General features: G+C 35.0%; 2 protein-coding genes across 3 annotated transcripts in view; one reads left to right on the forward strand and one right to left on the reverse strand.

Moving 5' to 3' along the window:
* The window catches only part of LOC145671542 (dipeptidase 1-like), a 718611-nt gene that overhangs the window by 24651 nt on the left and 668315 nt on the right, over window positions 1-25645 (forward strand). The window lies entirely within an intron of this gene.
* Window positions 12513-13763, reverse strand: LOC145678991 (ionotropic receptor 21a-like). The gene has a single exon (XM_081749593.1). The coding sequence runs from the start codon at window positions 13761-13763 to the stop codon at window positions 12513-12515; it is 1251 nt and encodes a 416-aa protein (XP_081605719.1).

The raw sequence follows: 25645 nt of genomic DNA on the forward strand, positions 1-25645 counted from the left end.
TATGTTGGCCATCATTAGTTGCGTTGAAAGAAATGAAGTATTTTATTTTTATGCATTTTATGTCCCTCGTTTATGCATTTTAGCCTAAAAATGACGGATCACGAATGATCGTGAATGTTTACTACGGTGTTGGAAGGATGAGAATGTAAAAGGAAACAACAGCATCTCGAGAAAACCTGTAGTGCTGTTCACCAAAAACTCACATGATCTAGGAACTAACATAAGGGCCATAGCTCCAGATATGAGTGTTCTACAACTGTGGCATAGGAGTAAAATAGTATTGCCAACCTAGTAATAATCAAAATATTATTTGGTAAATATTTGTATCATATAACCAATCAATACCCAAATGGGTACTACGAAGGGTGATCAGAGAGTAAGGTTGAAATGAAAGCGTGTATATATTATTTGTTAGAACCAATTCAGCAACAGATAGTACATACGTTAGGTTATTTTTCAATATAGTCTCCATGTTGGTGGAGACACTTGACTCACCGTGGGATGAGTTTTAAAATTTCCTCTTGGAAAAAATCCTGTCCTTGAGTGTTGAGCCATATTGTCACAAACCGTATCCCCGCTAACCTGAAGAGAAGCGACACGGTCTCCTAAGTGTTCCTTCAAGCGCGGAAACAGGTGAAAGTCGCTTGGAGTTAGATCCGAGCTCTAGGGAGAGTGGTCGATGGTATCCCAGCGAAGCTTCTTCAACAGCGTGCTGTTCTTTTTAGTTGTATGCGTTCGGGCGTTGTTGTGAAGGAAGATGACGTCTTCGGTGAGAAGTCCTGCTCGTAAATCTCTACCAGCTGACGGTGTATTTCAGCTCCGGTTACGTGTTTCGCCCACAGAAATTGAATAACTGAGCAGACTTCTCTGCGAGATAGTTTTCCAAACGAGTCGCCATCTATATTTACTAACAACTAGCGCCATAGGCGGTGGATGGCTGAAACTCTCCACAGTTGCTAACTCTATGTAGTAAACTTAACGCATACTCCTCATTCCTTTATAACAGACGGAACTCTAGAAATATCAGCCTTGTAACCTTAGTTTCTGATCCTCCTCGTATTAGTGTCAAGTTTTGTTATTATTACTAGTACAAAATAATTATTGTAAGACATCATATTTATAGTTTAATTGTTTGAAATATAGTGCAGCTAAGCTAATTAATTTAAATGTTAGAATTTTTAGAATTTCAAAATTATTTCTTAGCAAATGAAAATAGAAATGTTAATATTAAGGAGGAACTATAATAATAATAAAAGACTTTGCGCATAAAGCCCCATTCGTAATCCGAAAGTAAATAAATCCTCAATGGTTAGTAAACGTTTGTTAAATGATCTCAACATTTTGCTATTTTATTTTGGCTTTCTTCAAGAAAACTTCCAAACTTCTTCCAACGAAGATTAATGGATGCCAAAACTTCATAGAAGATTTTACTGAAACTTTTCAATAATGAACAAACGTTTTTCGGTGGGTATTGTTAAATTTAAATTTTATACATTCTAACTTCTCAAGGTTTCTGCTTGCTTACGTTGGTTGCAGCAAACGTCCTTTTGGGCACTATTATGACACTCTAGCAGTGCCATAACATTAATACACAAAAAACTCAACATTTAAAATAACTCTCGTATAATTGTATATAATCAGAAGTAACCAATGATAATATTAGATCATTTCTAGAAATAACTTCTTCCTTTTGTAGTCACGTCAGAGCAAAGTGGCTAAAACTTTTTGGGACCTTCCACATTGTTTCAAGAAAGACAGTGATTAAAAATAGACTTACATATGAAACTCATCATCATAGGTATTCTGCCATTATTAGCAGGTCACTACCTGCAACTAAGAAGCTTCCATGCTCCACGCTCTTCCGCTAATTTCTTCATCTTCTCTTACGATTTCTCTGTTTTGATATCATCCATTAATTGTAATCTCCTTCGCTCTCTTCCTCTCTTTCCTGCCACAATATCCTCTAGCACATCCATTATGATACAGTTCCTACCGTTTCTAAGACCCTCTAATTCGCTTTCTGTTCGAGCCAGCTTCTTCACACTCATATTACCAAAGCTTCCAGTCGTTTTCCATCATTTACTTTTCCATGTTGGTCTACAACGATAACGTTGTATATATTATTAGCAATCTGTGCCAGCTTATAAAAAGGAATCAGAGGCGAATTATTTGAGCTGTATTATGTATAAAGAAGACACATAGAGATTTCGAGAGATTATTTTGTAATCGTTAACTAAAAAGAGAATTGTTGCTATAGCAACGGAGTAAATAAGTGTGTGTATGTATTACTTACTTACTGAGATCTGATCCCAGCTCTACACCATGACAACCCAGCCACTCAGTGCCTAATTGGGGATGCAAAGTTGAGTGCAACTGGATGCCTTCCACTCACCATCTAGAATGAGTGGGATAAACTTTGATATTAATTTGCGAGAGGTTTCTCCTAGGGGATAAATCAAATAAAGATACGTCCACTTCATTAATTTAATATCACTGTATTTCTTTGACTTATGAGTTTACTGTAAGATTCCAGAACGCTAGTAATGACGGATATTAAGAATAATTTGCCAGACGGTTATAGAAACGGTCAAGTATTGAGCCTTTGAGCCCTGAGTCGGTGCAACACATACCTGGATAAACTGGTGTAACTCCCACGTTGCTCTGGCGTTGAACTCGGCTCCTTTATGCTGAATCTCCGTGCTGTGGTAACACGAGAACGAGCATTGAGGTATGGCTCCTCTCAATTGCTACTCTCGGCGTGATGTTCTACGTTGTTAGAATGATTTGGTATATGAAGTATTTCCTTCTCCGGTCATCTGGCTGACTCTCGACTAAAGCTTGGTTCTCCAAAAACTCGAACCAAAGACTGATCACTAAGACTTGATCATAAACTCGATCAACTGCACCCTAAGGACTCCTCTATGGACTTCCAGGACTTGATCCAAAACCTCTCTCGTCCTCCAGTTTTGTTGAGCTTTGTCCAACTTCCGTCGTCTGCTTGCAGCACGTGCAACACCGTTTTCACATGGAGAGACAAATTCCTTCCATGTGTCAAGACTCAAAATTGCAACCCTCGACACGCTCTGATTTCCCGATTCTAAGCAATTCTCCGCATATCCGTAATTTCGTGAAATTCGTGAAATCTTACAGATTCACTTTTATACAATGTATAGAATCTGGCTAATGTGAGGATAGACACATTGTCAACATTTCCTTCCTACATTGCCAGACTCTCAACGAAAACATTCTTATTCACATTCATTTACAACAAACTGCTGACACAAACATTAGCAACATTGTGCAGCTTGCATTATACTCTCATACACAACATTTAATTCCCGTAACCTTAATAAATGATTTTTATGACATAACCATTAAAATAGAATCAAAATATACAAATTAATTTACTCGAAAATCGAGTGCTGCTACAGTATGTAGACATCTTGTTGAGTAAATAAGTGTATATGTTGACATCTTGTTGAATATGCAGAAAGTTAATTATGTACGTTTATCATGGTTGAGTATTTAAAAATTAGCTAAGAAGGTGTTAAAACTTTTGAATTATTTCGAAGATTGCTAAAAACGAACCAGGAGACACCTTACAAATTGGTGCCTCAACACCGGGAGTTATATAAGTGTCGTTTTGAAGAATAGTAAAAACGGCAAGCTTTCAACGTGACCTTAGTGTTACCAAATTGAGAAGTGATTCACCGAAATATGGCTATGAGTACAACAAGTAGTAATATAACTGGTGATCTGAGTGTGTATCCAGAAATGAATCCTAATGAAAATTTGACTGACATTTTAAAAGACTTAGCCCAACAAATAAGAAACCAGTCTGAACAAATAAGAAACCAGTCTGAACAAATAAGGAACCAGTCTGAGCAAACTAAGGATCAAGTACGAAAAAGTGATGAATTAGCCCAACAAATAAGGAACCAGTCTGAGCAAATTAGGAACCAGTCAGAGCAAATTCAACACTTTGATGAAAAATTGGACCAGAAGATAACCCAGCTAGCTAATGATTTTGATGAAAAAATAGCGAAGTTGGAACAATGCAATGAAAACAGATGGGATCTTGTTCAACGTCAATTAAGTCAGATGAACCAACATGTAGTAGAAAACTTTGAGCAGTACGATGAGAAAATGGAAAAGGTAGCACAAAGGAGCACGGAAATTCAAGAGTCAATGGATGTTTTAGAGTCAACGATTAATGCTCATGAAAATCACACCAAATTACTGCAAGACGAAGTAAATTTTATCAAGGAAAGATGTATTCCCGAAACTCCATTTCAGGATAATGGATGCATGAATCACCCTACATCCACAGGTTGGGTACCTAATCCTCCCAGACCAACTTTGGAACTTGACGGATCTTCGAGTCGTGCAGAGAGTACTGAAAGAGAAGGAAGAGTGAGGCAACATTCAGGCGTAAACACATCTCCAATCGTGGTATGAAGACGAATACAGGTAAACAATTGCGATTCAGCGAAGTTAAGTCGCTTACTAAATTTAGTGGTGTGCCAGAAGATATCCCCGCTAGGGCATTTCTCGAAAAATTTCAGGATGAATGTGAGCTCATGGGTGTAGATGAGTCTCAGTTTTTAAAATTATTGCCGCATATCTTATTACCACCCTGCTTAACATGGTTTAAAGCTATTAGAGGTAGTCTTCGTACATATTCAGATTTTAAGAATGCTCTCCTATCAAATTATGAAAACGATTTTATGATAGCGAATAGAGATGCCGTCTTGCGAACGAAACATTTTAATCCAAAATTACACAGGAGTATTACAGAATTTGTAGTATCTACCTATCATGAGTTAAGATCACTAAATCCAAATCATCCGGAATCCCGAATTATAGCTTCCATTAGGATCTTATTGCCATTTCGACTACAACAGTTGTTAATGTCGGCACAGTGCATTAACTTCAACCATTTAATTATGCTTATTCAGAGTTATGAGAGTCAGTCGGCAATACAGAATAACAATAAAATGCAGGATAGAGGTCAGGGTAATTATGCACGTAATCAGACACAATATGCTTCTGTTCGTAATGTAAATATACAACATGAAAATGATTCTAATGTCCGTAGTTTTAATAATAGAATGAGCAGTTATAATGGTACCGGAAATCAAACGCAACCTAATCACAGAAATGGAGCTAGGAATTTTAGAAATAGCAACAGGAATTTCAGTAGAAGTAATAATTATAGCCGATTTTCACAAAAATCAATTTACAGATGACAGGAATTTTGTAAACAGGAATCAAAATATGGTATCATCCTATGAAAGACAAGAACGTACACAAGATTGTGCTATACAATGTTGCTTAAATGAGCCCTTCGAACGTATAACTTGAACTGTTAAAAAGGCGTCCGACAGATTCGTATTAAATTGACCTTTGCTTACGTCTATGGTTAATGTGTTCTTTGTTCAATTTATTATTAGAAAGTACGTTAAAAACACGTGCAATTATGAAATATTACGAACCACCTTCTAAATTGTATTAAACTTTGTTATTTTATCGTTGAATTTCCAGAATTGTATATTTTATCTGATGTTTGATGTCTGTATTTCATGTCTTTTGCAAAGTTCTCTCATAATTACTTATATGAATATTATAAATATTTAAAAATAAAAGATCATAATTTTAATGTAAAGGTATGAAGGTAATGACAGACATATATAAAATAGATGCAATTTATTGTATGGAAAGAATATGAATAATGAATATCGAATCTCTTAATTTTTCAAAGTTTATTAATGTATTAAATGATAATCCTCAATGTATTTATATGTTCTAATTTTGTTGCCTTCTGACCCTATTAAGCCTTCTGACCCTATTAATATTTAATATTATAAAGATCTTCGTTTGTAATTTGAACATGAAGGAAACTATCAATTAGGTTTAATTTTTGAATAGCCTCATCCATGATAACTGTAATTCGTCGTTCTTAGTATTGAGATATATTGATAAATATAAAAATGTGTAATGTTATAATATATGTGGAAGAGTAAAAATATTTGTATTAAAGGTGATATTAAAAATATACGAGGGCTATTCAAAAGGTAGATGGTTTATAATCTTCAACCCAGTGTTCTTTCCTTCATAGTAGAACTATTACGGAAGTCCCGTCCGGACGACATCTACAACGATAACGTTGTATATATTATTAGCAATCTGTGCCAGCTTATAAAAAGGGGATCAGAGGCGAATTATTTGAGCAGTATTATGTATAAAGAAGACACATAGAGATTTCGAGAGATTATTTTGTAATCGTTAACTAAAAAGAGAATTGTTGCTATAGCAACGGAATAAATAAGTGTGTGTATGTATGTAGACATCTTGTTGAGTAAATAAGTGTATATGTTGACATCTTGTTGAATATGCAGAAAGTTAATTATGTACGTTTATCATGGTTGAGTATTAAAAATTAGCTAAGAAGGAGACACCTTACAGGTCTATGGAAGCATTGAAACATAATGTGTATGTTTCTGACCCATAAAGCACAATACTCCACGCGAAGCATGAGTCTTTTTCTCAACACTTTATTCAAGGTCTCACAAAATAATCTTTCCCTGATCTTAAAGGCTTCTTTCGCCATTCCTATCCTTACTTTCATTTCACGTTCTCACTTCATATGATGACTAATAATACTACTCAGATATCGAATACTACTCACTTGTTCTATTTTCTGGCCTTCTACTTCTGTATTTGACACCAACCTCTTCATTCCCGTCACAATGGCTTTTGACTTTCGAACATTTATTTTAATCCCATATTCTTCATAGAACTTTCTCAAATTTTCTAACATCTTATTGATTTTCTCTTCAGACTCTGCAACAAGCGTCATATCATCTGCAAACCATATACACGTAAACATTCTTCTCCCCAATGAAATGCTGTCTTTATTTTGTACTGTGGGTTCATTTTCACCATCTGTTCTAGATAGATATTAAATAATGTAGGCAAGAAATAGCATCCCTGTCTAAATATCCTTCCAATTGCATTCCTCTCTATCATTTCCTTTTCTTTTCTATCATATTTACTTGTTAATTTACATATAAGTTTCTTATGCATCTTCGATTGACCTGTGAAATTGATATTCCAAAATTATGAAAAAATGTTTGGAAGATTATAATTTAATTATTAATATTTTCAAAACAGTGAAAAGTGAGTAAACGCGATTTTTGTTTCTTAATAACGCAATGTTTCACTTTTTCTCTGTCTCGTTGTACCTTGTGCTGTTGACGGTAGATGAACAAGTGAGAAGTTGAAGAAAACAAAGGAAATGGAGGATCTGCTTTTAAAGAAACAAGATGTAGTTAATTTCGTGTTCGCCCTTAATTAGAGCTTTATTTCACACAATCAATATAATATTAGTTCGACAAAAATACTGTATTTCTTAAAATGTTCAATATACAATCTGTTTAAAGATCAATGAACTGAAATATTTAAGTGACAACCACACAAGAGTAAATGTGGTGTAGTGCTCATCATTGTCTCATCATAATGTATAATGAAACACATCTTCATCTACCAGTTTCTAAAATCCAATTGTAACGTTCCTTGAACAAGGGAAGTCGTTACTCGACGTGGTTCTCCCATAAATGGGGCATCCGCCACATTAATATCAATAAGTTCCATAAGTGAAGTTGATATTAATATCTCTAAGATCCATATAATATATATATATATATATATATATCTATATATATATATATATATATATATATATATATATATATATATATATATATATATATATATATATATATATATATATATATATATATATATACAGGGTGTTTCAGATAAAACGTCCAGTGCTTATAAATCCGAAACGGCTGACAATAAAAAGATGAAACAAAAACTGAGATAGGAAAATGTCATAGGGCGCATCACATGGTGTTGTTGTGGTGACTCCCAGGGCTCTTCTTCAAGGGGGCCCAGGGGCCAACTTCTAATTTTCAAATAGGAACACGTATTGAATCATACCTCATTCAATAGTACTTGAAAAACGAAACAACTTTTGTAGGAAACAATTTTCGATTTGGGCCACCGTTTTTAAATGGCCGCAAAAAGTGGGTCCTATATCAGATAAAACGTCCAGTGCTTATAAATCCGAAACGGCTGATAATAGAGAGATGAAACAAAAACTGAGATAGGAAAATGTCATAGAGCACATCACATGGTATTGTTGTGGAGACCCCCAGAGCCCTCCTTCAAGGGGGCCCAGGGGCCAACTTCAAATTTTCAAATGGGAACACGTATTGAATCATACTTCATTCAATAGTACTTGAAAAACGAATCAACTTTTGTAGGAAACCATTTTCGATTTGGGGCACCGTTTTCAAAATGGCCGCAAAAAGTGGGTTCTGTATCAGATAAAACATCCAGTGCTTATAGGCCTAAATCAGAAACGGCTGATAATAGAGAGATGAAACAAAAACTGAGATAGAAACGATGATAAAGCATATCAAGTGGTGTTGTTGTGGTGACCCTCAGGAAATTCAGTGAAGGGGGCCTAGGTGCCAACTTCAAACTGATACAGGACTTTTTGCGGCCATTTTGAAAACGGTGCCCCGAATCGAAAATTGTTTCCTACAAAAGTTGTTTCGTACTTCAAGGACTATTGAATGAGGTATGACTCAATACATGTTCCTATTTGAAAATTTGAAGTTGGCCCCTGGGCCTCCTTGAAGGAGGACCCTGTGGGTCACCACGACAACACCATGTGATGCGCCCTATGACATTTTCCTATCTCAGTTTTTGTTTTATCTATTTATTCCCAGCCATTTCGGATTTATAAGCACTGGACGTTTTATCTGAAACACCCTGTATATATATATATATATATATATATATATATATATATATATATATATATATATATATATATATATATATATATATATATATATATATACACTAGGTGAAATAGCCATTCTTCGCATGGGTCAGGTAAAATATATGTATGTAAACAAACTGAACATCGAAATAAAATATCTGTTATCGTGGATTATTTTTACATGTCTCGGTAGCCCCCCGGCAGGAGACCCCGGCCGGCGTACAATGGTAGCTGAATTTGAAAGTCATCACTAATAGAAGTGTCACCATTGACTTTAGCAATCACGAAAACTATGGATTTGAAACTAATATCGGTCACTTTGAATTATTTTTACATGTTTCGGTATCTCCCCAGTGACCCCCGACCCGCAGCCAAATGGGAAGAATTTGGAAGTTAATGCCATAGAAGTTTCACCATTGATCACAGCAACCGCGAAAACTATGAATTCTACACTAACATCCGTCATTTTCTACTACTTTTACATGTCCCGCTGAAGCTTCCCCCCCCCCCCCTTCACCGTGAGACCAACCTGGTTGGAATTTTGTTTAAAAAAAAAAGCGCTTCGTCTTGGTCTGAGGCTTGCACCAAGGTAAAATTTGGACTCTCAGTCCACTCGTCTGGTCCTCAGGCCGCACACAGACAATATATATATATATATATATATATATCTATATATATATATATATATATTTATATATATATATATATATGTTATATTAAGACAAAATACTTGAATTTATGAAAGCAATTGCGATATGGCATAAAATTAGCAACTAAAAAATTAGGTTTAAAGGCTACTAGTACATTAGTTTATTAATAAGTTAGTTAAATTAAACTTATATATCTTTATAACAATCATTTTCGCGATAACATATATTAAGAAATGATTACATTCATCTCACAATTGCACCATACTTCCTAATTAGTTTTAAGGTAAAATTTTTGCAAAAACTATTTTTTTAACAATCCAAATATGCACCTTATATCAAATATTCGAATTAATAGTTACTGTCTCAATTTAAAAAATCTCCATTTGATCGCAAATTAAAAAAGGCAAATATAACTCACCAAATTCTATTAATATACAATGCACCATTTTTTACAAATTCCTGCCAAATTCACTTTTAAAAAGTGTAAATATACAATAATTTTGAATTTTAACATACAAACATAATAGGAATTCGTCGAGTACGATTTTCAGGACACATCTAAAAGCTAGTGCTGGTGTGCTTGCTAATACCGGAAATAATCGTCACTAAAGGCGATACAATCATAAATTTGGTAAATAAAATTTTAACAGAAAAAGACAGCATACGTAATCAATAGAGTTGCTCAAAAGTTATTAAAACATTTTATTAAGTAAGCAAAAAAAGTGTCGTATTACACAATCCAATAGGAAGTACCTCTGTTAAAATGTAGCAAAAGATCAAAACAACTTAATAATAGTACTAGAATGATGTTAATATTTTACACTCGTAAGAGTATATATATCACGCATCGGAGATGCGACCTTGCAAATCAAGGAGCTATAAATAAAAGAAATAGGAAAATAATAAATGTGTTAGTATGTAATTGTAGTATGCAATAATTAAAAGTATTCTTTATGGGTTGGTAAGTTGCATACATTAGTGATAACACGATCTTTCATATGTTCAATATATATTATTAAAATTATATATACATATTAGAACTCATTAAAATTGACCTTACTGTTGTAGTTATTTAATTTATATACTGTTTTGTGTGTATATGTAGTTCTATATTTAGCATTGTACAGGCTCGAGGTATTAACTTATAACATGTATATATTGCTCCAAGTTCGTTATCCTATAATTTCCGGAACTAATTGGAACGTAGTATACTTACTAAATGTTTCAATGATAACACACAAAATATAATATATTTAAACAGAATATGAATGTATTTTCCGAAAATTTTCTTCATTTATCTTTCTATTTATTACATATTTTTTTCTTTAAAATTGAGAATACATGCACTACTAATGGCTTATTTACGTATTATATCCGAACTGTCTCGATAAAACATGTTTATACATGTCTGGCCACAAAACTCAACCAGTTAAATGTTCAGATCTGGCCATAGAAGATATTGCTATCATACGATACGGACCGTTGTCCATATAAAATTATACATATTTATAAATGTTATTGTTATAAACTTTCTATTACTTTGTTTGTACTTGCACAAATAGGCGTTCGTGCAGTCAGCCAGTGATTATAGTTTCGTTACCTCCAGTGACACGAAATTTACCTGGGCCGTAAAAACCTAATTAGGACCCTCCGATAGGGTCACGGGGATCGCACACCGTACCTGTTATAAAGTGTGATGTAGAGTATTTGTGATAATTCTATTAGAACATGCTGTGTTGTGCTTATTGGATTCATGCATTTACGTAGCCTATTGGCCTTCTATACAAGACTGCTAATCACAATATTAGTAAGTTATTATAATGTAGATTATGCCCTATTATGAAATGCATCTTGCACCACAAATTAATACCTGAGTATTGTATATTTTAAATATTTTGAAATGTTATCAGGATATTTATTTGCTGTTATTACCCTTGCATTAATGGAGTTATCAAAGTTCTTAAGAGAAGTCACTTTTCTAAGAACTTGGAAGAAAGATGTAGTAAAAGTATATATGAAAAATTCCGGTTTTCTGTCGATAATATTCTTATTACTTTATCTTCATTTGACTTATCTTTTTAAATATAAAATCTAAGATATCATTACCCAGTAGTGTTATTCTAATAGACAGATATAACTTTCTTAGGGAACAAAGAATACCAGGTAGACAAAACAAAAAAAAAATCTTATTGGATACCAGGAGTGACAAGTAGAGAGCTACATACCATCTTAATACAAGGTGGTGTGATGAAATTAGGTAGCACTGCGAGTATCTTGAAAACGAATTATCCAAGTAAAATGGTTGTCAAAAAGTATTGCAAAGGCCCTAATCCAGCAATGGATCTACAATTGTTGATATGCGTTCCAAATATAAATAACCCTCACCACTACAATCATGTGATCCCAGTTCTCATTCTTCATATCTGAATGTTTGAGATTGAGAAATAAACGCTTAAACCTTGTTCTGAGAGATAATATATTTTTTTTAAGTCTGTAGCTGTAAAAAGTTCTAAAAACTAAGATAGTTAAACTAAACTTTACTGTTCCTCGGTACAGCTGCGCAAAAATTTTACTGTTATGTCTGTCCAACAAACGATTCTGCGAACTCGAAATATTTTAACAACCGATTCGAGCGAACCGCTGCGAACCGGCTGAATAGCACCACTGTCATTACCACTTCACACCAATTAGACGATTGTATCTAAATTAGCAAGTTGTCTAACGCACTCAGACATTTGTGGAAAGAAATATTCTCCATTATTGGATTCAATCTTTCCAGACCTTCCTTTATTGCAGAATACTGACGTCGTATGTCTTCAAATTATTCGGCATGTGTGTTCAACCTAAGTATTTGTTACTATTCGTTGAATCTAAACCTTAAGTAACTAACGAGTTCGAATTTTATTTATTTCATATTTACAGTTGTGATCTTTTAAAGATCGTATAGTTTGCTGTAATTTATAAAGCATCATTAAAAATTAAAAACATCAATATCGAATATGTATTCACTTCTTAAGGTTTAACAGTCTATTGGCAATGCACAGAAAAGTTTCTAGCAGAAAAACAATAATTGATGCCAAATATCCTAGTAGAAGTAATATTAGGCTCCCACCAATATCACATAAGCGTAATGGGTAAGGTGTGTCATCTTGCAGAGCTGTCGAGAGCAGAGGCAACAAATGATTCTGTGTTTGCAAACTATCAACAATGTCACGTTGCAACTTAATCACCATCCCAGAATCTCGGATATAACGAAGAAGTTTATTAAAATTCCCTACTAAAGGAGATCCTCGAGGAAAATTAAACACTACGTGAAAATTCAATTGATCTTTCATTAGATGCAAATCCTCAAAGACGTCATCAGGAAGTGGAATTGACAATATACAGTTTGCTAAAAGTTTCTCAGCTATTATGGCAATTTTACCATTCTTAGCCAGTTCATATATTTTATTAATGTCATTAATATTAGATTCTCTTTTAGATATTGTTTTTAAGAGAAGGTCAGATGTGTCCTCAAAATATTCATCCCACCCAATCGAATAGGTTACCCATTCCAAACCTGAGTCCACAAATTGCTGCCAAGAATTTATCGGAACATCATAAATTGGAAGGGTGAGAAAGGATATAAGATTGCTGTTATAAGCAGTGATGAAAATCATTGAAGTTAAATAAAATGAAACTATTAAAAATTTGAAAACATTGTGTGTAGGTTGTGGAACACCTATACCAACATTAACACCAATACAGTATAACAATGAATACATAAAGCTAGAATAATAGAATTTCCTATTTAGTATGTAGCTCAGTAAAATAGAAAATAAAGTAAGGCATACGGCAGAACAAAACAAAAAACATAAGATTGCTAACCACACGTTCCACGATAAAGGAGAAAATATAGACCACAAATTATTTCTTCGTTTTGCATTCGGAGTCAAAAATGTAATACTTCCTTGGGCATACGGTGTACTTTGATCGAAATGTAATCTTCTGGACATGGTAATATAGTCTCCTGGGCATGCTATTTGATATTCCATTGTCTTAATGGCTCCCATAAAACTTTGAACAGTATCATTATCTGTCGGATAACCCCAAGGAATATCTTTGATATCAAAAACCCAAGACATATTATGTTTGCGAGAAAATTCTTGTAAAATTCTAAAATCAAGTCCATCTTGAGATCCATCTGTGTTCAGCATTGTGTAAGGAGGATATACCCACCATAGAGCTTTCAATGACTTTCCTTGTAAATTTGACATTTTATCTGCTTCCAATTCCTTACAATTCAGTACTGTTCCATTTAATGTTCCAATTTTCCGAAAGGTCTGTGGAATCAAATAGTCCCCTAAGACTGTAGTCAATATACCATTCACGATATTTTCACTTATATTTACAATATAGATATACGGAAAGTTTTTGATCCATTTATGTTTAAATATTGTTTCAACATTTTCATTACTATCTCTATTAATAATAATAAATCTTGTTAGTTTTCTTTGGATGGTTCTTTCAGAAGATATATTCAGAACTCCAAATGTATGTGACATATTCTTTGGTTCAATAATAAAAGAACTACACGATTCATCCATGGCCGTAAGGAATAATTTGTAAGAGGTGTCATTCAAACTAGTGGAGAAATTAATTTTACTGATTATGATGGGTGAATGATATTGAAGATGTAGACTGAAGTAATGTTCTTCACTTGCTATCATTACACATGCATTTTCACCAAAACATTCATTCACAATTGATGTTAATATCTCTTCCAAATTGTCGTCTGTGAGTTTCGGTATTTCTATGGTAGAATAAATAATTATTGGAAAGAGGCTTAAAGCGAAAACCGTACGATAGGCTCCCATCGTGAATTCCTATAAAGAGAAATACATTAATTATTAACAATTTGAAAATAAAGTAGAGTTACGTGCGGTATTATTATGGCAGTGATTATTTTAATTAGCTTTATTCACAAAATTGCACCTTTGCTTTGAAATTAAGTCAGAATTTTTAACGTTTCAAGTTTAGTATTTTTTTTCCCCAATACCTCCTTTCGTTTTGATGATATGTACAAATTTGAAGTACATGTAGCTTTTGATTATTGCAAAATACTTGAATGTTGGTTTATACACACACACACACACACACACACTATCCAAAGAAACAAGAGAATAAATTGCAAATCCATCATCTTTTTCATTAAATGCGTAAATAGTGCTAACATCTATCTTTCTATTTATATAAATATTCATGTGGTAGAAGTTGATTTCAAATGAGAAGGTATGAAATATTTGGTGCTGTCCTATGGTCATGATACAAGTTGAGAACTACTTGAATTACATACGATAAGGTCTCAAAACATCGGAATTATCGATGGAAATCGATGAGCTGTAAGTTCGATTGCATATCATCCAACTAAATACATTTTCCGTGTGACACTGTGGAATAGAATAGTTTTTTTAGTGTTTATCACTACTTTAGTGAGGCCATTTTCAGGCACCTTTCTATACACCGATTTCAACTTTTTTTTCGTGAAAAGATATCTGAGTGTTAACTGCAAGTTCTCTTCATTGTTCATTTCCTATCGAAAAGTTTTATTTGAGTGTTACCAAATATTGCCAATCTCCTACCAACATTATTTAATAATTTATATTCTTTGCAATTCATAATCTGTACATGGCAAAATAATTAGCTTTTTCTTAGCGCTCAACTGCTGGATCACCATGCTCAACTGCTGGGTCTCATATAGCTTTAGTAATGAAAAGGATTAGGTAAATCGAAAGCATTCAACAAATTAGTAAAGTATACAAACAGGGTATATCTAAAGCAGGCAGTGGACAACGTCAAACTCACGCTTAATGCATAACAAGTTAATACGGATTATAAAAACTAAGGCAACACACCTCTACGAGTATATCTGTGAAATCTTTCTGCGTGTCTCTGTTCACTATATTATAACAATATTACCAAAACTGGTACCTGGATGGACATGATAACGGTGATTATTATTATTACTGCACAGCACCATAGAATTTTTCATATTAATCACAGGCGAAAAAGAAAATCTCCTTTTACATCTCATATACCAAGGAGCGAATTCACAAAACCTTAGGAACAAAGCACCTATTTAATTTCTGTTGATGAAATCTATTCTTAGCAGCGTTATTGTGATTGCGTAGTATTATTGTACACCGTTTACACTGAAGACCCAGGTGCAATCTCAATAGGAGCACATAAAGCTCGGATTCTATACTAATTAGTCCATAATTTATTTCTGTAGACTGTATTAGAAACGGACAGCAAAAATGTCAATCTACCAATTTTTAAAAATATAAGATCATTGAGAAATGAATATATAACATTTGTAAAATTAACAAGCACATTACAAACTGTTTAAGAAGTAACTTCCATTAGAACTTACCCATTAAAATCTCTGAAATAGACCTGGTTTTACAAAGGTAGAAGCTGTTTTGATATAAATTTCATAATATTGTCATACACATGATAAAGCCATAGTGTGATAAAAGTGACTCAGCATATAATTATTTGGTGTCATGTGAGAAGTACAATACGTTACTAAGCGATATTATAGATTAGTTTCATAAATAGTCATATTAGTCTGTCCTTATGTTGTAATAACAGGCGCTACTAGCGTAGAAAACTAATATAAAATGTAATGTTTGTCACGGTATAGTATAACCACATATAATTAGCGTTGTAACAACAGAAAATTATGTAAAAATATATTTGACTGATAATAATAAACATGAAACAGAAGACAACAGAAAATTATAGTTTACGTAAAAAATACATTTGACTGATAGTAATAAACATGAAATAGGCTCCTTTTTCAAATGAACAAAGAGACTATATAAGGACTTCATATCACGCAACATATAAGATAAAACGTTTATTACATTGTAACTATTGATGACTCAGTGGTAGAGTGCTAACCTCTGTTCCGTGAGATCTGTGGTTCGATCCCAGCTCGTGCATAGTTGACTTTGAGGTGGGCAAACACTGTTTGCATGAATTTTCTCATCAAGAATTTCACATTTTCTCCTAGTTCATTTATTCCATCCATGCATTTATTATTATCATCACCACTTCCTGTATTCGTGGGACGTAAAAGGAAAGGAATTCATTTACATTGTAAATGCAATTTTAGACGAAATAGTCAGTTATTATTTAAACAAGACATACTTGTAATATATTTTCTATACAGAACACAATTTTCAATAGGTCATTTTTTTATTTGGATAATATTTATAACGAGGGTCAGTCAAATAAAAACCGCTTAAAAAATATTCAGCGGATAAGACACACATGAGTATTATTTCTCCACACAATCGCTCTCACGCTCAATACAAGTTTCTCATTGCTTACAAAGTACCTAAATGCTATGGAAAGTACGTTTCTGGGTGTGTTGCGGAACTACTCGTTCCCTCTTTTCTTTGAGAAGCCCAAACATATGAAAATCACTGGAGGTAAATTCAAATGAGTGTGAAAGCCAGCGTAGGCACTCAAAATGAAGGTTTTGAAAGCCCGCATCTGTTCAAGGGCAGTATGAGATCGAGTATTTTTACACTGCAGAAGAACGTATACAGTCCGAAGATTGAGCATCCTGTTCGTATAGCAATAATAAAATATTTTAGAGGGTACTTTAATACGAGACACTATTTACTGTGCACCCTTGCGCTTCCCGTTATGATGTCCTATTGGTTCCTGAACAGAGTAAGCATTACATCCAGCACTTGGATGTATTCGAAACTTTTTACGTTTGGGTGACATCGAATGACTTTTTTTATGAGTTTTCGTCGGCCGAACTTTTAGAAAACAAAATCAACTTTTCTCTGACACGATTAATGACATAATTTGAAGTAAGAAACGGGAGCGAATAAGTATAGTGCGGTGGCACATTTTATATAATATCATGATCCGAAACTCGACAAAATAAATGTTTGATAAAGAATTAGGAGAATGAACTAAGAAACAATAAGAGTTGCACATTCATACATATCGTAGGAATCTTCATTTGTTATAAAGACAATTAGTTGAATTCATTTTAATTTCAACCGATAAAAATATTGTAATAAATTGAATATGATATGCGTCAGGTAAATAACTAATCTCAAAGTCGATTCAGGAGGACAGGATAACCTCAAAAATTTCCATTTCTTGGACGAAACTATCGGAATAATGATTTTACATATCAACTGGTCAAGTAGTTGGGTGTAGTTGAGTGGACTGCCGATAGATTAGTTGATTGCGGTAACAATACTGATATTGTCCTCTATGAAGGATCATTAGTTTGTGTAGTAGCTGACTTATGTACAGAATTTTGCAGTGGCTCAGTGGTAAAGCTTTCAGTGGCGCTTGGTGTCACTGGTTCGATCCCAGCTCGCGCCGTGTGGACTTTGTGGTGGACAAACGCCGTGCTCGTCGGGGTTCTCTCGTTAGCTCCAACTTTCTTCATTCCACCATTTGATTCATTTCTCATCATCACCTTCTCTTTTAGCCTAACGTAAGACGCAAAACTTAAAGATTTCTTTCCATTTTTTATGTACAGAAGTTATGTTCATTTTCCTTCAATTTGGTGTAACCAAAGTGGATTATTAGTTGAAAAACGGAAGTAGGATAGGAGCATTTCGTAAACTTTTTGAAGAAAATTTTTCAAATTAAATGTAAAAAAGAATAAGCTTATGATTCAAGGGTGATGGAAGAGTAAATAGTTATAACTATGAAGCTTCAAGGGTAAAAGTAGGCTTCCGCAACCGGAACAAGCTTTAAAGACAATGCGTTATAAAGAGTATGTTAAGCAATGTGGGAGATAAATGGGGTACCTTTCGCCAGCCTCCACCTTGAAATTTCGAAATAAAACGTGTGTGAATCGTTTTTACTACTTTTATACCGGAATATACCGCAAACAATTTCGTTTGTACCACTCTTGGTACAAAGATATGAGTTATAAAGTGAGGGCTGTGGAAACGGTAGCCTACACGTGTATAAACTCAGCAGGACCACATAGAAAAAGTATAAATATTTGGATCCCATACATTTGTACTTCGTTTCTACTGTATTGTATCTTAAAAAAGATTCGTTTATACCAGCTTCAAATTAGAGAAAGTTAAAAGATAAAGTGGAAAATTCAAGAATATGTGTACTCTACTTTGTGAAGGTATGATAATTCTTTTTTTTAAAAAAAGAAAAAAAAGTTTACTGAACGTTTTACATTTTACTAATTAGTAAATAGATAACAAAACTGTTAAAGTAACTGAAAATTTTAGAAGTGAATTTCTTTTATTTATTGTGTGTAAGTTTTTCGTTTTCCTTTATGGATATTGTTTGCACTTTAAGTAAGACTCCCTTTTTAAACATTTTGAATAGTCGATTCAAACACTATTTTTACAATGTAAATAAAGTTTCTATTATGTTCCGTGTCCGTTGATTTTTTTGTGTAATTATTATTGGAATACATATATTCTTCAAATTTGAAGAAATTAGTCAATAGTCCACATATGTTGAGGTGAACTTATTGGGAACTTTACTTTTCAATTTCCTAGAATTTGAAACCGGTATCAACAAAAATTTTTACGATACAATCCGGTACAAACGCAGTACAAACGATTCATATAGAAAAGTCTTCAAACTTGTAGAAATTTATCAGTGGTTCTGTTATGTTCACGTGAACTTAGTAGGACCATTTTATTTTTCGATTTACATACATACATATGGAATGCACATATTTATAATTTTCAAATGTGGTCCTGCTAAGTTCACACACGTGTGTCTTCCCGTTTTGGAACGTCGAGATAAAATGTGTGTAATTGTTTCTACTACGTTTGTACTGCAATGTAACCCAAAAATGTTGGTTTGTACCCGTTTCTATACAAAGGTGCAAGAGTTGTTAAGTAGGAAAGGGGAGCTTCTGAAACGGATTACACTAGAGTCTTGCTAATATGAACCAATTGGGGCTGTGTCGTGCTCCGATTAACTGAATCTCAAAATATCTTGACTTTCACTGAGGTGATTCCCTATTTTTGGCGTCCACCCAGTGTCGTGATGCAAACTGGGAAGTCACGTGAAAACAAGACGTGACGACTATTAGGTCTAGAAAGCTTTTAATACGCCTGTTGCTCGGCGCTAGGCTGGACGTGGTTCTGCCGGTTGCTGGCGAATGAAGATGGAGCAGACTTAGGCTCACAAAAATGGGCTGTTACACCAAGTGGTTATAGTATCGAATACGAATATCGAATATTTATTTTATGAAAGTTACCGTGGAACTCCGTACGGATCCTCATTGGTAGAGCGCTCACCTGTAGTACATTGAGTCTGATTCGATTCCAGTTTCAGTAAGCTTTGTCGGTGGAAAATTACAATGTACGTGATTTTTCTCGTAGTGGTTCTCTTTCTTCCCGCTATCCACTGTAGAACAACATTGGGATTGTAAACAGTAGAAACAAGTCAGAGATATTCGGAATTTTTCAGCACATTTTACACATTTGAATGAAATTAGGATTATTGATAATATACAAGCATTATTGGTAAATACTAAAGATATCTCTAACTAGATTTAAGCCAAACCAGAAAAAATCTTAGATCAGTCAGACAGAAATAACACACATAGACAAACTAGAAGTTGGATGATAGAACTGAAGAAGTGACAAATCCACTTACGCTTGAAGTGAAATGATGTAAATATGTCTAACGCGTGAAATATATTTTCACATCTCAACGTAGATAAGAATTCACTACTCTTCGCTTTGAAATGAACGAACTGCAAATTAAAAAAAAACATCGAATCTTGAAATAAGATTCTGATTATTAGCAGAGTATCGTTGAAATTACAGTGGAAACCTCTCGCATGTTGGCCATCATTAGTTGCGTTGAAAGAAATGAAGTTTTTTATTTTTACGTCATTTGTTTATGCATTTTAGGCTAAAAATGACGGATCACCAATGATTGTGAATGGTTACTAAGGTGTTGGGAGGATAAGAATGTAAAAGGAAACAACAGCTCCTCGAGAAAATCTATGTCCACCAAAAACCCATAGGAACTAGGATCTAACATGAGGACCATAGCTCCAGATATAAGTGTTCTACCACTGTGGCATAGCAATAAAATAGTATTGCCAACCTAATAATTAAAAAATATATATTTGGTAAATATGTGCATCATATAACCAATCAGTACCCAAATGGGTACTACGAGAGGTGTTCAGAGAGTAAGGTTGGAGTGAAACGTGTATATATTACTTCTTAGTACGAATTCAGCAGCAAATAGTACATACGTTAGGTTATTATTCAATATAGTGTCCATGTTGTTCGAGACACTTGACTCACCGTGGCATGAGTTTTAAGATTTCCTCTTGGTAAAATCCCTGTCCTTCAATGTTGATCCATATTGTCACAAACTGTATCACCTCCTCATCTGAAGAGAAGCAACGGTCTCCTAGGTGTTTCTTCAAGCGCGGAAACAGGTGAAAGTTGCTTGGGGTTAGATACGAGTTCTAGGGAGGATGGTCGATGATATACCAGTGAAGCTTCTTCAACAGCGTGCTGCTCTTCTTAGTTGTATGCGGGCGCGCGTTGTTGTGATTGAAGATGACGCCCTCGGTGAGAAGTCCAGCTGATGGTGAATTTCAACTCCGGTTATGTGTTTCGCCCACATAAATCAAATAACTGAGCGCACTTCTCTGCGAGGTAGTTTTCGAAACAAGTCGCCATCTATATTTACTAACAACTTGCGCCATAGGTGGTGGGTGGGTGAAACTCTGCGCAGTTGCCAACTCTATGTAGTAAAATTACTTCATATTCCTAATTCCTTTATAACAGACAGAACTCTAGAAATATCAGCCTTTTAACCTTAGTTTCTGATCCTTCCTCGTATTAGTGTCAAGTTTTGTTATTATTACTAGTATTGCTGATATTAAAACATTTTATATAATTATTATAAGACAGCATATTTATAGATTAATCGTTTGAAGTATAGTCCAGCTAAGCTAATTAATTTAAATGTTAGAATTTTTAGAATTTCAAAATTATTTCTTAGCAAATGAAAATAGAAATGTTAATATTAAGGAGGAACTATAATAATAATAAAAGACTTTGCGCATAAAGCCCCATTCGTAATCCGAAAGTAAATAAATCCCCAATGGTTAGTAAACGTTTGTTAAATGATCTCAACCTTTTGCTATTTCACTTTGGATTTTTTCAAGAAATTTTCCAAACAATCCAATGAAGATTAATGGATGTCAAAACGTCATAGAAGATTTTACTGAAAGTTTTCAATGATGAACAAATGTTTTTTTCTGTATATTATGAAATGGAAATTTTAAACATTCTAACATTTCAAGGGTTCTGCTTGCTTGCGTTGGGTGCACCAAACGTTGTTTTGGGCATTATTATGACACTCTAGCTATGCCATGACATCAATACACAAAAAACTCAAAATTTAAAATAACTCCCGTATAATTGCATATAATCCGAAATTACCAATGATAACATTAGATCATTTTTACAAATAACCTCTTTCTTTTCTAGTCTCGTCAGAGCAAGGTGGCTAAAACTTTTTGGGACTTTCTCCATTTTCCAAGATAAACAGTGGTTAAAACTGGGCTTCCCTATGAAACTCATCATAATAGTTATTTTGCCATTATTAGCAGGTCACTACCTACAACTAAGAAGCTTCCATGCTCCACGCTCTACCTCTAATTTCTTCATCTTCTCGTACGATTTCTCTGTTTTGACATCATGAATTAATTGCAATCTCCTTCGCTCGCTCCCTCTTTTTCCTGTCACAATATTCTCTAGCACGTCCATCATGATACAGTTCCTACTGTTTCTAATTCCCTCGCATTCGTTTTTCGTTCGAGCCAGCTAATTATATCTATTCTTCTCCACAATCACATTTCGAAAGCTTCCAGTCGTTTTTCATTTACGTTTCCATATTGGTCCATGGAAGCATAGAAACATAATGTTCATGTTTCTGACCCATAAAGCACAATACTCCACGCGAAGCATCAGTCTTTTTCTCAACACTTTATTCAAGGTCTCAGAAAATAATCTTTTCTTGCTCCTAAAGGTTTCTTTCGCCATTCAGATTCTTACTTTCATTTGGCGTTCTCATTAGTATCGTGACTAATAATACTACTCAGGTATCGAATACTAATCACTTGTTCTATTTTCTCTGCTTCTACTTCTGTATTTGACACCAACCCCTTCGTTCCAGTCACAATGGCTTTTGTCTTTCTAACATTTATTTTAATCCCATATTCTTCACAGCCCTTTCTCAAATTTTCTAACATCTAATAGATTTTCTCTTCAGACTCTGCAACAATCGCCATATCATCTGCAAACCGTATAAACCGACTACACGTTAATTTTCTTCCCCCCCACTAAAATGCTGTTTTCATTTTGTACTGTAGGTTCATTTTCACCATCTCCTCTAGATAGATATTAAATAATGTAGGCAAGAAATAGCATCCCTGTCTAAATATCCTTCCAATTGCATTCCCCTTTATCATTTCCTCTTCTTTTCTATCATATTTACTTGTTAATTTACATATAAATTTCTTATGCGTCTTCGATCGACCTGTGAAATTGACATTCCAAAATTACGATATAATGTGTGGAAAATTATAATTTAATTATCAATATTTTCAAAACAGTGAAAAGTGAGTAAATGTGATTTTTGTTTCTTAATAAAGCAATATTTCACTTTTTCTCTCTCTCTCTCCCATGTTGTATCTTGTGCAGTTGACGGAAGATGAACAAGGGAGAAGTTGAAGAAAACAAAGGAAATGGAGGATCCGCTTCTAAAGAAATAAGATGTAGTTAACTTCCTGTTTGCCCTTAATTACAGCTTTATTTCACGCAATCAATGTAATATTTTTTCGATGAAAATACTTATTTCTTAAAATATTTAAGACACAATCTGTTTATGGATCAAAACTTTGATAAACTAAAATATTTAAGTGGCAACCAGACAAGAGTAAAAGTGCACATCATTCTCTCATCATAAGGTGTAATGAAAAACATCTCCATCTACTAGTTTCTAAAATCCAATTGTAACGTTCCTTGGAAAAGGGAAGTCGTTACTCGACGTGGTTCTCCCATAAATGAGGCATGCGCCACATTAATAAGTAATTTTATTAAGTTCCATAAGTAAAGTTGATATTAATATCTCTAAGGTCCATGTAATAATAATAATAATAATAATAATATATATATATATATATATATATATATATATATATATATATATATATCAGGTGAAATACCCATTCTTTCCATGGGTCAGATAAAATATCTATGTAGACAAACTGAACATCGAAAGAAAAAAATAACTGTCATCCTGGATTATTTTTACATGTCTCGGTAACACCCCGGCAAGAGACCCCCAGCCGACATATAATGCTAGCTGAATTTGAAAGTCATCGCTAATAGAAGTGTGACCATTGACTTCAGCAACCACGAAAACTATGGATTTGATACTAATATCGGTCACTTTGGATTATTTTTACATTTTTCAGTATCCCCCAGTGACGCCCGACCCGCAGCCAAATGGGATGAATTTGGAAGTTAATGCAATCAAAGTTTCACCATTGATCTCAGCGACCGCGAATTTTACTCTAACATCGGTCATTTTCTACTACTTTTACATGTCACGGTGAACGCTTCTTCCCCACCTCTGAGGCCGGCCTGGTTCGAATTTTGTAAAAAAAAAAAAAAAAAAAAAAAAAAAAACCGCTTCGTCTTAATCTGAGGTTTGCACCAAAGTACACGTGACCAAAATTTTGTAACTTTTGGTCCACTCGTCTTGTCCCCAGGCCGCACACATGCACATAAACACAAATAAACTCTTTATATATACACTCGTGCTCATAAATTAAGGATAATGCGGATACATGGTGAAACAACGTTCTGGTGGGCGATTTTCGGTTGGAAATCACCTCGAAGTATGACCATGCGCTGCATTTGACCATTCGGTGCGGTGCATGCGGCGCGGTCGTCGCACGGTGGCGCTGGCAGCAGTCCAAATACGCAGAGGTGTGTTGGTGCATGTCAGAGTACGGTGCAGCGTGTAAGTGTGCAGATGTTGTCAGACGTGCAAATAGTTACTATGTATTGAAAATGGCTCAAAGAACACATATTGATGACGTTAGGAGGGGTAGAGTAATAGGGCGACTGGAGGCTGGTCATACACAGCAGGTCGTAGCACGGGCCCTCCGTGTACCACAAAGTGTGATCTCAAGATTATGGCAACGATTCCAGCAGACAGGAAACGTGTCCAGGCGCTACAGTACGGGACGTCCACAGTGTACAACACCACAAGAAGACCGATATGTCACCATCAGTGCCCGCAGACGCCCACGGAGTACAGCAGGTAGCCTTGTTCGGGACCTTGCCACAGCCACTGGAAGAGTTGTCTCCCAACACACAGTCTACAGACGACTGAACAGACATGGTTTATTCGCCCGGAGACCTGCAAGGTGCATTCCACTGACCCCTGTTCACAGGAGAGCCCGTAAAGCCTGGTGTCAAGAACACAGCACATGGTCAATGGAACAGTGGTCCCAGGTTATATTCACGGACGGGTCCAGGAATAGTCTGAACAGTGATTCTCGCCGTGTTATCATCTGGCGTGAAGCAGGAACCAGATACTAACCCCATAATGTCCTTGAAAGGGACCCGTATGGAGGTAGTGGTTTGATGGTGTGGGGTGGGATTATGATTGGTTCACGTACACCCCTGCATGTCTTTGACAGAGGAACTGTAACAGGTCAGGTGTATCGGGATGTCACTTTGCATCAGTATGTTCGCCTTTTCAGGGGTGCAGTGGGTCCTATCTTACTCCTGATGGATGATAACGCACGGCCCCACCAAGCTGCCGTCGTGGAGCAGTACCGTGAAACATAAGATATCAGGCGATTGGAGTGGCCTGCATGTTCTCTAGACCTAAACCCCATCGAGCATGTCTGGGATGCTCTCGGTCGACGTATCGCAGCACGTCTTCAAACCCCTAGGACACTTCAGGAACTCCGACAGGCACTGGTGCAAGTGTGGGAGGCTATATTCCAGAGGCTGCTCGACCACCTGATCCAGAGTATGCCAACCCGTTGTGCGGCCTGTGTACGTGTGCATGG

The sequence above is a fragment of the Thermobia domestica genome, chromosome 2 (assembly GCF_964235325.1).
Source record: "Thermobia domestica chromosome 2, izTheDome1.hap1.1, whole genome shotgun sequence".
Lineage (NCBI taxonomy): Eukaryota > Metazoa > Arthropoda > Insecta > Zygentoma > Lepismatidae > Thermobia > Thermobia domestica.

Coding starts and splice junctions, on each gene's coding strand:
- LOC145678991 (XM_081749593.1), bottom strand. CDS start 13,763: ATGTCAAATTTACAAGGAAAGTCATTGAAAGCTCTATGGTGGGTATAT.